We start from the raw sequence: 13,274 nt of genomic DNA, 5'->3' as shown, positions 1-13,274 counted from the left end.
CACCCAGCCCTGCACCCATCGTCCCTGCGTGCACCCAGCCCTGCACCCTGCACCCAGCCCTGCACCCACAACCCCTGCAGGCACCCTGCACCCAGCCCTGCACCCCCGTGTGTGCCCAGCCCTGCACCCTCCACGCACCCTGCACCCAGCATCCCTGCGTGCCCCCAGCCCTGCACCCTCTGTGCACCCTGCACCCAGCCCTGCACCCACAACCCCTGGTGCACCCAGCCCCGCAGCCATGCCCTCTGCGTGTACTCTGCACCCGTTCCCATGTCCCTGTGCGCACCCAGCCCTGTGCCCTCCGTGCACCCTGCACCCGTGGCCCTCGTGCACCCCCGGCAGCGGCACCCCGGGCAGCACCGGGCTGGCATCGAGCTCAAGGGCACCCGTGCGCCGGGTGCGAGCACGGCCGCACCAGAGCCACTGGTCCCAGCGTGCTTTTCAACAGCGGGCACGACCGCGGCTGTGTCGGCCCGGGTTTCCTTTGCTGGGGGAATCTTCCCTCCGACTTTGAGCTGAATTTGGAGCTGCTCCAGGTCGTTCTTATCAAGAACTTAAATTTATATGGCGTCTTCCATCCCACGGCGCTCTCCTAAACGCATGAAGCAACCATGGTGGTTGCACTGGGCGCTGCAAGGGTCGGCTCCTACGTTCGATTCGATCCCCATCTCTCCCGCGTGCCCACACGGTGCTCTCCGCCCCCCCAGCCCTTCGCGATGCCGGCGGCTCTGCCGGGTGGACGTGCCCCAAGCCACCGCGAGGATGCTGGTTACTGGGGACGACGTCCTTTCCTGACCGCCGTCCCCATCTGCCTTGCCCCAACGTGCCTCCTGCCACCGCGGGGCCTGGGGCGAAGGGCACGGCAGCCCCCGCCGCCCCGGGTTACTCACCCACCCCAGGAAATCGGGCTCTTTCCCAAGGGCTGGTGAGGGAAGAGGGCTTTCCAGGCCACTGCCTGCTCAGCGTTTCCGAGAACGGAGCACAGCCGTGCCTCGGCTCAGCTCATGGGTCTGCAAAGCCGGTACTGGCATTCAGGGATTTTCTTTTTTTTTTTTTAATTTGCTCTATTAATAGAAGTGGAGAAGTGAAAACTATCTACGACAAAGGGAGGGAGAAACTCTTGCCGCAGCTTCCTGCTTGCAGGCTGGAGCGCGGGTGACTCGAGAGCACCTCTGACGTAACCCTCTCCTTGCTGCTCCTGGGAGATCCCACCCCGTCCGCCGGTAGTTTCCAAGCTTGCAGCGAGCTCTATAAGAGCGAGATGCCGGTCCGGGGAAGCGTAGCCCTGGAGCCTGCGCCAGCCGTGCCCGGTGAAGCGATGCTGCGAGCTGCCATGCTCATCCTTCCACCCGCTGTGAGTACTGCAGAGAGCGGGGCTGCTGGGAGGACAACATCCTACCGGGGTTGCAGTCGTCAAGCTTCTGCAAAGGGCTTGATGGGGAAGGAGAGCTCAGGGCCCTGGCAGTAGGATGGCAATAGAGCATCTAAGCCTAGCTTACTGCTTTGAGTCAGGGTTAGGGAATTAAGACGCTGCTACCTTGCCCCACACGACGGGAGGGCAAGGCTGGCTAGAGCTTTCGGTTTCCCGGAGCGCATCTATCTCAGAAAGCCTCCGACGTGGCCGTGAGCCTTCATGAAAGGCCTCGTGGTGGGCAAGGGCTGAGTGAGGCCAGCGGAGCGGCAGCGTGGGGACGGCGCGGGGAGGGCAGCCGCGTTGCGGGGAGGGACAGCGCCGGCGCCGAGGCCCCCGGCTCGCAGGATGCTCTTCGGCAAAGACGTTCTGCTGTGGCTTGTGACTGCGGACGGCATGGTACCACCTCCGCGAGAGACGCTCCGCTCTAAGGAGCAGGGCTCTGGGACTTGGGGTTCGGCCGAAAAGTGCGCACACAGCAGCTCCGCGGGAGCGAGTCTCCAGCCGGGCTGCGCGGCCGGGAGCTGCCAGCAGCGCGGACGGGGGCTGCGGGTCTGTATTTTGGGGCGCTGTTTGTAACCCGTTCTCTGTGTTCATTGGCAGCGTGTCTATCACTACAAACCAGGGTGGACTTCACCTTCGCTTCTTACAAGCAAACAGGGATTCCAATTTCGAGTGAGTACACAGTGCACTTCTGGGGAGTGCAAAGACTGTATAAGGGATAAAGGTATCAAATAGGAACCAGAGGAGAAACTCCCCGTACTGCAAGGCATCCTATCCCACACGGGGGTTCATGCTGTGAGAGGCAAAGGAAGGTAAAAGGTCCTTTCTTAGACATCAGGACTAGAGAGCCATTGCATCTCCAAGGAGATCGCTGACTGCAATTACTGTAATCCAGCACAACAGTTCTTCCTCTAAAAAGGAAGATTTAAAAGGAATCCTAAAACCAGGGCAGTGAATAGACTCAAGTTTTGCTTGCACACATCAGGCTTACCCCCAGGGCGATGCCCAGCAGGAGAGAAAGACGCCATGTACGTGCCAGCCCCAACAACAGTTTGGGCAAGGCGGAGGTACTATCTGGAAAGACACTATAGGAAAAGGCGACAGCACTGTGGGCCCAAATCTTCAGGGTCTGACACTAACAGTCTCGTGTTTTTTTCTTCCAGAAACCAAAAATAAGCCATGGGTCTTTTTCCCAATTGGTCTGCTTCCATGGGTAGAGCCCACGGCCCAGCTGGGAGATCCGATACCAACAGACGCCTTGCTGACACTTTGCCTCTCTCCTTTTTGCACCATTCCTCCCCATTTCCTGGGGAAAGCACCACCCTGAATGGCGAGGCCCAGCTGCTAGCAGGGTTTGGGAAGCGTTGAGAACAAGGAAAGCGGCAGGAGAGACACGGGAGAGACCGTGGCACAGCATGAGCAGCAATGTTATCCGCTCTCCAGCTGGAGTGGGACGCTGCAGCCGGGAAGGCAGGGGAGCTCTGCTCTTCACTTCCTCGACGTAGCGTTTCATGGTTGGGAGGTACCAAATAACTCCCGTAAAAACGCTGTCCCGGGTATGTTCTGCTTTATGCTTCTGATGGGACAGGAGGTTTGGTATTTCTGTAATTGGTATTTCTGCAATATGTTTGCTGTCTTATCTTGTCCAAAACAACAAAATAAAGAACACTTAATAGATTTTGGAGAAGTTTCTTTTTGCGGTTCAGAATGCCCACGAGGGGCCTGGGAACAGCACTGCCTTTTCCAGACAGCTACTGGGAGCCACTTCCCATTCAGAGCCTCACTCTGTAAAGCTCCTGCTCTTTATTTCAAGAGCTTCATATCAGCTGTGTCATTTATGACCTTAGGTCAGTATATGACCTAAGAGACCCTCGAATCCAAGCAGAGAAGACTTCCCCTATCTCGGGAAGCCAGGCAAGGCTATAATGACTTAAAATGCCAGCTGTGCTCTTCTGGAGTGTCTGTTCAGGGCCACAGAGTCCTCTGAAACTGCTGCAGCCAAATTGGTTAAATACACAAAAGATTTTAAAACTTTCATAAGATCTTAGGGTAAGAGGACAGAATTCCAGAGGCAAGCATCCCTTTCTCATACCCCAGTATTTCTTTTGGCAAAGAAATAAACCTAAGTGGGGAAACAAAGGCTTTATTTTAATAACCAAAAGTGCCATGAACATCGTGTCAGAGAGAGACTTTCTCTGCTGCTTGGCACAGGTGAAAAGGAGACGCAAACCTGGGTGAGGTGGGTCCGATTCATCCCCCTCTCGGTTCTGCCTTCCTGAGCTCAGAGCTGAAGATGCTTCTCCATCTGCTCTCTCAACTTGTATTTCTGAATCTGGAACAAAGCGCAGAGAAAAGGAGGAGCGAATCAGAGAGGAGACAGCAAAACCAAGTTCAGCCCATCGTGCCTGCCCTGCCCCAGCCTGTCTCTTACCTTGCCCGACACCGTGAGCGGATACTGATCCACAAACACAACATACCGGGGGATCTTGAAATGAGAGATCTGGAAAGAGAAAGACAACAGCTCCACAGCACGCAGGGAACAGCACACCCAGCCCACATGCTGCTCGTGGTACCCACCACTCCGTGCCCGAGCCAGGGCCACGAGCACTGGGTCCCAGCTGCTCTGAACCACTGCAATCTCCTTTGCAGATTTAGAGCAGCTGCTGGGTGGGCCGGTCCGGCAGGGCACTGAACTACTGAGCACGAGTGGGAGACCTACCTTCCCTTTGCAGAACGCTTTAATGTCTTCCTCTGTGCATTTCTGCCCAGCTCTCACTCGGATGCAGGCACAGATCTCTTCTCCCATCCGCGAATCCTTCACGCCAACCACCTGGTTGGGACGGAAGGACGTGTGAGCCCTAGGAGACACCCGTTCCCTCGCACGTGCTGGCTGTGCCTGCAGAGCACCCGCACCGGCCCATGGCACAGGCCCTGACCCACATCGCTGGATGCAGCTCTGTGGCTTGGGGTGGGGCTGCACTGTAAAGGCAGCCTGAGCTGCCTCATCATCTCACAGGAGCTTTCTACGTGACACTTTCCTCCCAGAAGGACCTCCCTGCTGTTCGTCAGAGGCTACATGGCAGAGCAGTGTGGGCTTTCAGGGCTGCTCTCTCCCACAGACTCTAGCATCTTTCTTTTCTTTGCAAAATCACTGCGGATTAGTCACTGGAGTGAGGGCTGAGTCAGACCAGCTAGGCATGATGTCATCTCAGGTAGAACTTGGGCCTGTTGTCATCTTTCTTTGTGACTTTGCTTCTCCAACTGTAAAAATGGGGCAATAGGTTTCATGGCTGACAAGAAGACCTGGGAAGCTTATTCAAAATACTCGGAGATCTCCAGAGGAAACAGCAGGAGAGGGATGAAGTAGAATAACCCTTATAATGGCAGATCTTAGTGGATCTTTCCCTGTGTTACCAGATCAGATCATTTGATGCAGGAGTCAGGCTTCCCAAGCCTGATTTCTCTCCTGTTTGCATGCACAATTTCTCAAGAGTCCTCTACTGTCATTCCCCGCCTTGAACTGGTATCTTAAAATCCTAGAGACACGTCAATCCTTTTGAATCCAGGGCAGTGACATAAAGCCCTAGAAACTACATAAACAGGTCTGGTTTGCAACCCATCTGCACTGGGAATATTCCAAGGAGAGAGGCTAGCTTGGCGCAGGCACAACACTTACTAAATAACTGGTTTATTTATGGGGAAGCTTGTCTGGCACAAAATCTGGAGGAGAACAATCCCGGCAGATTGGGAGCAGCTGCTAAATGCCACAAATCATTTCTTTCTTGTGAACAGATGAAATTAAGTCTAACTCCTCATCTTCAGGGGCTCATTGGAGGAGTCTTTTTTTTTTTTTCCTTCAGAGTTCAGTAATTAATTATCAGTAAAAACTGTCCTTTTAGAGTGCTTTCTAGATAAGAATTTTAGAGAGAGCTATGAAAGTGGACAGGGAGTCAAAAAAATCAAAGAGTGATGGCTGCCACTTTGCAGATGTGAAGCTGATGCACTAGGAGTTTGCCCACATCTATGTGCCCTATGCCAAATATAGGAACAGACCCAGGAGCTCTGCTTGCCCTTTCCATGCCATGAGCCTTTCCCTTCTGGTTACCAACTAAGATTATAAGAAAGGAGAAGCTGAAAACAGGTGAAGACAAGCAGGTCCCAAGCAGCCATCATGGGTGGCTTTCTACACAGGTTTCCAACTGCATTAACCATCGCCGCCTGCCCACTGCCCTCCCTCCCACTCACCTGGACCTCCTCAACCTTGGGATGAGTGTGGAGAAACTGCTCAAGTTCTGCTGGGTAGATGTTCTCTCCTCCCCGAATAATCATGTCCTTGCAGCGACCTATAATTTTGCAGTAGCCGTGCTCATCCAAACTCGCAAGGTCCCTGCAACACCACCACAATCCTGGTCATATCCCAGCCAGCTGGAAGAATGACTGATCCACCCAGCCAGCCTGGTCTGGAGGCCAGGTCAGAGCATCTGGAGGGGAAAGCTGAGATGTGCCCTGTCCATGGACATACTGGCACTTTCTGAACCCTGAAAAGAAAAATCCTGTGGAGATCAGAGAGTTTCTGCTACAGCCAGACACTGTCAGCAGCAGCAGGAATATCTGGTTTGGGGGCAGAGGATTCCTTCCATGGTTGGCCCTGTCTCCAGCGTATATCCCCACAGCCCTTCCCCTCTCAGAGGAAGGTGGGTTGGTGATTGCACCAACAATGAAGTGAATATCCCCATCTCCAGAGGCAGTTCACGCTGAGGGCTATGTGCTAAAGGCTGTTCGGAAGTTCATGGAGATGGACTGACGGATCAGAGGGCTAAATTTGTTCTATTTTCCCTACTTTGGAAATCACTGTCAAACCACTCACGTACCTGTGTCCCCATCCAGTGGCACCCTACAGGACAGGCTTAGAAGAGAAGGGATGTTTCCAGACTTACCCAGTCTTGTACCACCTATCATCAGAGACCACTTCACTTGTTTTGGCAGGATCATCCCAGTACCCCAGCATGACGCAGTAGCCCCGGACCTGAAGTTCCCCAGGAGTGTTCAGAGGTACAGACTCCCCTGTTGCTGGATCCTCAATCTTTGCCTGCAGTGGAAGAGAGCCAGGGCCTTCAGAAAGCTAAGCCAAGAGTTATGGCACAGACTAACTCCAGCATCAGAAAGGGAGGATGAACTGAGGTCTACTGCGCATGGAGAATGTGGAGCAGGTGGGAGGGTCATGTTCACCTCGGTGTGGGGGAAAATGCATCCCACGGTCTCAGTTCTTCTGGCAATGCTGTCGTTGGGGAATCCCATGAAGGTGACAGGGCTGTTTTCTGTGGTCCCATAGGCAACCTGCAAATACAAGAAGAGAAACATTCCTCAAGGGGAAAGGGGACAGCACAGCTCTAGGTCTGGGAAAGATGAAGCTAGCGATGAGCAGAAGTAAGAACTGGGGTGGAAGGAGGATATTTCCACAAGTCATTCAGATTGCATGCAAACACTTTGCTCTCTTGGCCATCTGATGGGGATCTCCAGATACTCCTACCATCACGAAAAACTCATCAAGCAGACAGGAGGCTCAAGCACCTGAATGGCATGGCTTTGCTCTCTGACCTCCCACCACCCAAGACACTTTGGGTGTCATTTACTCTTGACAACCCACCTGCTTTTCCTGGAGGTCCCCAAGGTTTACCCTACTCTTTTTTACCTCTGCATGTCTCCCTGAGCCCTGTCCTGTTTACTCCCTACTATCTCTGTCAGATATCGGTTCTGCCTCTGTGCCCTTGCAGCCACCTACTCAAGCTGTGCTAAGTTCACCTTGCATCTTCTATAGCTTGGGGTACATCGGACATCAACCTTGGAAAAAATCCTGGAGCCAGTAGTGGGCACCTTGGGAGAAAGCGCCCCACCGCATCGCTGTTTGCTCCAATTCCTTTTGTGCAGACATCAGCTCCTGTAACCCTCGTAAAGGCATCACGAGGCTGCACAGTGCTCAGTGCAGCTGCTCCTACAAACCAAAAGCATCACAGCAGGACAAAGGCTTCTCACTGCTAAAACTCTTTCACTGCTAATCCCAACAGCAGGCTCTGAGTCACTTCAGCTGAAGGTCACTTCTCCTCAGAGGAAAATTCCAGCTCTTTATGCCCAACTCAGTGGTCTGCCGAGTTCACCAAGTCAGAGAGGCTGGGAGCCTGGAATGAGGTGCTCTGCAAAGCTCTGAGCTGCAGTTCACAGTGCTGTTCCTGCAGCAGCTGCGTTGTCTCCTGTTCCTGGGAGCTGCATTCCAGTACTGGGACATGCCAGAGTGCTCTTCGGATCTCTGCAGCCCTCTCGGTCACCGTGTGCTGTCACTAGTGGCTGCTTTGCTGGGGAAGCATGGCTGCGAAAGGGCCGATGCAGGAAACGTTTGCTCCTTTCTCCTCCGCATCTTCAAAGACAGATGTATGAGCCTCTCTGATCCATCAAATCAGACAGAGGCTGACCATCTTTCCACAGCCCTGGCACACAGATCTGCCTTCTGCCTTTAGAAGCCAGCTTTGCAAAGGACCATGCTGAGGCATCCTGAGCAGGCCCGGGGACCGGAGGGAGCGCTCAGAGCTTTCAGCAACCTGGAGCAGCAGCAGGAGCTCATGCTGGGCACATGGTCTGTTGTAGCTTCTGGTGCTCTTGTTTGACTACACTGGGGTCAGCCTGAATCTGAACTGGTGATGTGGGGGAGCCTCCTCTTAGCCAGGGATCTGGAGGAGATTGTCTCCAGGATGCTGCAGGGACCATCTGGTGAAAAGCTGTGCTACTAGTAGCCCAGCAACCCAAAGTAGCAACTGTAAACAGGCTTCTCCAACCAGACGTAATGATAGCTTAGCAGTCGGGGAGGAAACCTACAGTGTTTAGTGCTCAGAAAGGATTTCTTTCCCACCCGCTAATACGAGTCCTGTGGCTGGATCAAATGACTGATGAGACACAAATCCAAGGTCTTAAACACTTATTAAAAAATCCCAATGCATGTGTTTTTTTGCTCTATTCTGCTGGAGGAACTGGAGTATCAGTCCCAGGATCCTGGCCAAATCCTGAGTCAATCCTTTCTGTCTCTCCAAATCGCTCTAGCAGTTTAATTGGACGCAGCAGTAGGCAGCTCCGCTGCAGGACGTTGCTGTGGGTGCTGCGGCACACCAGTCTCCTCCAGATACCTGGTAACACGCCGCGTACCACAAGCTCAGCTGCAAACCCCAAGCACTAGATGTCCCATAAACACTCTCGGTGACAGAGATGGCACGGCCAGCGTTGCCAGAAGCACCGGGTCGAAGCACTGCAGGCTGCATAGCTTGAACAGTCCCAGTTAAACCAGCACTTCCCAACTCAGCCCAAAGAGCCACGAGGTCCGACCTCTCACCTCCAGCCTCCCGCGGGGACTGCTGCCCGCGCTCTGCCTGCCCCTCCTCGGCTGCCCGGGGCCAGCCCTCCTCCTACAGCCAGCTACTAGGATGTTGCTCCTGACTTTTCCAACATAGTATTTCTTTAGATATTATTTTCCTCACTTGTGTACTTTGGATCTAGGCAGCGGCGAAGGCAAGGATCGTGGCAGTTACGTGTCCTCTCTTTTCCCTCATCTGACACGTGGCGTTTTCTGTAATAGCTCCTGCTCGCCAGCCCAGCCACAGCTCATGTCAGCACAGGATGAAACAATGCCTGCACAAAACCCCACGCACCAATTTAAGGTTGGAGATGTCCATGAAGATTCATAGTTTTCAAGACCCAAAGGGACATTTTGGATCATCTAGTCTTGTCATCCTCTATAATTCAGTCCAAAGAGCCTCACCCAATAATTTCTGCATCAGATCCATAATTTCCACTGGAGCCATATCTAGAGTCAAGACAAAGATTTTAAGAGGCAAGGAGTCCAGCTAGGACACTTGGCTTTGAGAGGAGCTATGGAGAGTACAGTATATAATTGACTCTAAGTCCTCTTTCACTGTGAGGGCCACAAATGACCTACCAATGCCCAGCCAGTTGATCGGTCCTGCCATCGGAAATGACAAGGATAGCTCCAAAACAAACTGCTTCCTAACTTATTCCTGGTGACAAGAGTTTCATTCTTTGTGAATCCTAAGCCTCTGTCTAAGCTGGAAATAAAAAGAACATCTTAATAGAACTCTGTGTGTTTTTGAAGCACATTTTAAAAACATTTCCTGCTAATGCTGTTTAAACACCGGCCACTGTGGAACAGGCAAAACAGCTTGAGGAAGGCAGTGTCTAAATATTAAAAATAAAGTAAAAACAATGAGACTCCAGCCTCTTTGGTAAACATTTGGGAAGCAGCCTGATCTGGTGGGTAGAACTGGGACTCTGAAGACCCCGTTTTTTTCCCCACCTGTGCCACTTATTTACTGCATCACTTGGAACAAGTCACATCAGCTCTGTATTCCTCAGTTTTCCCAACTGCTCAGTGGCAATAAAAACATTATTTTCCCTCTGCATTCAACTGCTGCTGGGAGGCTGAGGTGAAAAGGGTGACCTTAGAACTACATTACGCCATGTGGGGTTACATGGGGTAGAGCTGGAGTGGAAGACCAGCTCCACAGAAGGGCACGAGATCCTTCAAGGAAAACCCACCAGCTGCAAATGGTGGACCAGGACGCCCCTCTTTACCCCCCTCTGGTTTTGCTGCATCGAACAACGCCAGGGTTTGAACCGCCAAACTAAAACGTACAGAAACTGAGCTTCACTGAAGACAATACTGGCCTCGGAAAAGAGAGGCAAATTGGCCATGAAATAATAGGGATTTTCAGACTTCAAAGAGGGTGTAATGAACAACAGAAAGCAGACTAGCAACCAAAGAGACATCTCTAAGGGACCTCTAGCTGGCTCTTCGAACCCCTCTCACTGTAACATGTCGGATGGATCTAATTATCCCTAAACCCATGCCGAGTGTTTTGTCTGCCTCGAATATCTCCACTGAAGTCAGTTCCAGCCCTTCCCTTGGCAGCCAGCTCCAAATTGGTCTTAGCTCAGCAATGATCTTTCCTCATTCAACCATGCGCTACAAAGATCGCCCCGAGTCTTCCCGTCCTCCGGGGATGCCTGTCTCGTTGCTCTGGAGCTGCTCTGCTAGCCCAAATTGTATTGGAATATTCCTGAACCCTCAGGTCACCTTTACTGCTGCAAAAACAACTTCTGATCGCACCAGCCCTATGTCACACTGCAATTTCATTTCCTTCTGCAGCAACAGTACCATCTTTGTGTCAAAACATCAGGACACAAACAAGCAGGTCTTGTAGGACAAACCTCCGAGGGCGGCCGCCCTGCTGGCGTTTCTCCCCACGCGGAGAGCTGCCAGACAGTCCCCGCTTGGATGGGGCTTAAAACGTTCCCAAAAATAGCAGGTGCCCAAAGCGCCGTCTTTGTGCCGTAACACGCAATGGCTTTGCCTCGGGAGGAGACCGCTGCGAAAATGGCAACCCAGCCTGCCCGGTCCAGAAGACTGCTGCTGGAAACTGGCCTCCTGCTACTGTACAGCCAGGACAAACTGCTCCTCGCGGTCGGGAATTAAAGCTGCCTCTCTTCTTCCCAGGCTGAGTAGCCGTCTTGAGGCTCGCAAGAATTTGCCCAGCCCTGCCAGCGTTTCAGAAACGCTGCCCAGTGGCAACCAGCACAGGCATGTGCAATTACTTGCTGTTTTATCAGCATCTTGATAAATGTTTTTTGCTATGCAATTAACTCCATTCCTCCCTGTTACTGGGGTGGCAATACATTTAGGAGAAGTAGAATAAAAAGCAAAAAGAGAGAGGGATTTTGCAGAGGCAGAGTGTTTTGGAAAGGTGGAAAAATACTGGTTTGGGGCATCCAAATGCTCCAAGCTGCTGGAGAAGGAAACCAGGCAAAAACCTAGGTACAAAGGTAGTAATCCCACAGACTTGGAGCGCTCAGCCCCACTGCAGACAGGCCTAAAAGTCCAGTATCTTGATGTCTCCATACTGTATAACGAACTACCATTTTAAATGTTTTCATAGCATGTTCCCATAGCTTGTGCAGCTAGTAAACCCACCTCCTCATCAGATCCTGTCTAGCAATGACATGGGATGGGTAGGTGTCACTTTGGCTAAGGACAAGTAGGGAAGCTGTCGCCAAGCGAGGCTGATTTTCCGTTTTGGGAAGAGGGAGGACTCGTGGCGGGGGCATTTGGGAAAGTCAGAAGTCTCCCAGGGATTGGAAGTGGGGTGGGAGCAGAGTAGGCAGACATCTACGGGGAGCCAAAGCGGCATCATGTCAGTGGGCCTAGGCCATGCTGCACGGGAAGGAAACAGTCGAAAGGAAGGAGGTGCACCCACCACCACCTCGCCACGCGCTGCGGACAGCCTGGGCCCTCGCTGCTCAGTGCGAGGTACCCTTCAAGCATGTGAAAAAGAAACAGCAAGCCGGGTCTGAACTCAGAGCCCCAAGCACAACTGCTGGGATACTTGCAGGTTGCTGAAGGCCAGGGATTTCTCGGGCACTGCCTGGAAGAAGGGGAACCCTGGAGTCCCTCTAGGGATCCCTGTTGCTCACCAGAGCCCCCCAAACACTGTCCGGAGGGTGCTCTGCCCCCCAAACAGCCTCCTGGGACACTCAGAGCCACATGGCCTCGCTCGCACCTCTGCCTGTCCTGCTCCCTCCCCACTGCCCAGCGCCAGGGAGCGGCAGGACCTCGGCTCTGCAAGGGCTCATCCCGAGCGGGATGCCACGGGCACCCAGGGCACCTCCCCAAGCTGGTCTGAGCCCTCTTCTCTGGCCGAGAAAAAGGCCTGGTCCCCAAGGAGAGCTACACCAGTGTCACTCTGCTGGCTTCAATGAGGTCATTGCCAGTGTGTGCTGACCTACCGACCAGATCTTGACACCCCCCCCAAAATTACGAAATTAGGCTTGAGTGGACAATGGAATATTTCAAACATGAAATATTTCATGTGCAGCTGTCCTCATGCAACAGAATTGCTAACACTAACAAAAATAAAGATGAAACATGGAAAAGACCATCTCCACTGTTGTATCAAAACAGCTCTGACCTGCAGCACCAAAGCTACACCCCAAATCTATATTTATACTGTTTTTTTTAAAACCAGTGTATTTATTTGCTTAGCCCACAAGGGCCTCCAAGAAGGAGAGGAGGGAAGCCAAGCATTTGCAAATTACTAGGCACCGTGAATGTTTGCAGAACTGTTAATCAATTAAGAAAGAGAGGATCGCAGGATAATCCTGCCTCTTCTGAGACGTCCCAGCAGCCCTGCTCCCGGGGGGTGCGGGGTGACGGGCTGGACGGGGCTCAGGTCGCTGCGGCATCCCGCCCCGGCAGAGGGAACACCGACACTGCTCCCATTGTCACCGCGGGCTGCAAGCCACCCACGAGACCCGAGCAGTGACCAGGCACGCTGGGAACTTCTGAGGACCGCCGTGCGCTTGCTGGCCGGCCTTACTCGGCCCCATCAAGGTCTGCGAAACCCGGGAGGGAACGGCAGACCCTGCCAGCGAGCGGCTCAAAACACAAACAGCTGGGAGCCCGGGGGCCTCTCCCAGAGCCAGGCGAGGTGCCAGCTGTGGAAGGTGCCAACTGGCTGCTGCCACAGGAATGTGCTCACCGAGGCATAGAAATCAAAAACATTAGGAGAAAGAACTTCCTTCTATTAAACATTTGTGCCTGGAGGAACGGAGCTGAAAAGCAGACACCTTTCCCCCAGTAGCACTGCCCTGCTGCCATCCCACAGCAGGACCAAAAATAACACAGCATCCACTTAACCTGTGCTGCACCGAACAGGCTGGCAGGGAGCCCTCCAGGGCAGAAACATCTTCCCACCTCGCACTAGCAGAGCGTTGTGGCAACTAAATCACAGCATCTTCACCCAAAAAG

The 13,274-nt window shown here is 53.0% G+C and overlaps 1 protein-coding gene and 1 long non-coding RNA gene across 2 annotated transcripts in view; one reads left to right on the top strand and one right to left on the bottom strand.

Annotated features, from left to right (window-relative positions):
* The first annotated feature begins 1,092 nt into the window (after positions 1 to 1,092).
* LOC112982550 (uncharacterized) lies at positions 1,093 to 3,091 on the top strand. Its single transcript, XR_003258995.2, has 3 exons — positions 1,093 to 1,354; positions 2,015 to 2,086; positions 2,578 to 3,091. It is a non-coding gene; the product is annotated as an uncharacterized LOC112982550 (long non-coding RNA).
* A 450-nt stretch (positions 3,092 to 3,541) lies between these two features.
* ACSF2 (acyl-CoA synthetase family member 2) overlaps positions 3,542 to 13,274 on the bottom strand; it is a 40,800-nt gene continuing 31,067 nt past the window's right edge. Inside the window, exons 11-16 of the mRNA XM_026099036.2 lie at positions 6,644 to 6,751; positions 6,352 to 6,503; positions 5,660 to 5,801; positions 4,134 to 4,244; positions 3,846 to 3,914; positions 3,542 to 3,746 (exon numbers count right to left, since the gene is read on the bottom strand). Of these exons, the coding sequence (XP_025954821.2) occupies positions 3,696 to 3,746; positions 3,846 to 3,914; positions 4,134 to 4,244; positions 5,660 to 5,801; positions 6,352 to 6,503; positions 6,644 to 6,751 (633 nt within the window). The 3' untranslated portion in view covers positions 3,542 to 3,695. The remainder of the gene's footprint in view (positions 3,747 to 3,845; positions 3,915 to 4,133; positions 4,245 to 5,659; positions 5,802 to 6,351; positions 6,504 to 6,643; positions 6,752 to 13,274) is intronic.

The sequence above is a fragment of the Dromaius novaehollandiae genome, chromosome 18 (genome assembly GCF_036370855.1).
Source record: "Dromaius novaehollandiae isolate bDroNov1 chromosome 18, bDroNov1.hap1, whole genome shotgun sequence".
Classification (NCBI taxonomy): Eukaryota; Metazoa; Chordata; class Aves; order Casuariiformes; family Dromaiidae; genus Dromaius; species Dromaius novaehollandiae.
The sequence above is the reverse complement of the archived record's forward strand: the minus strand, read 5'-3'. Positions and strand labels throughout refer to the sequence as shown.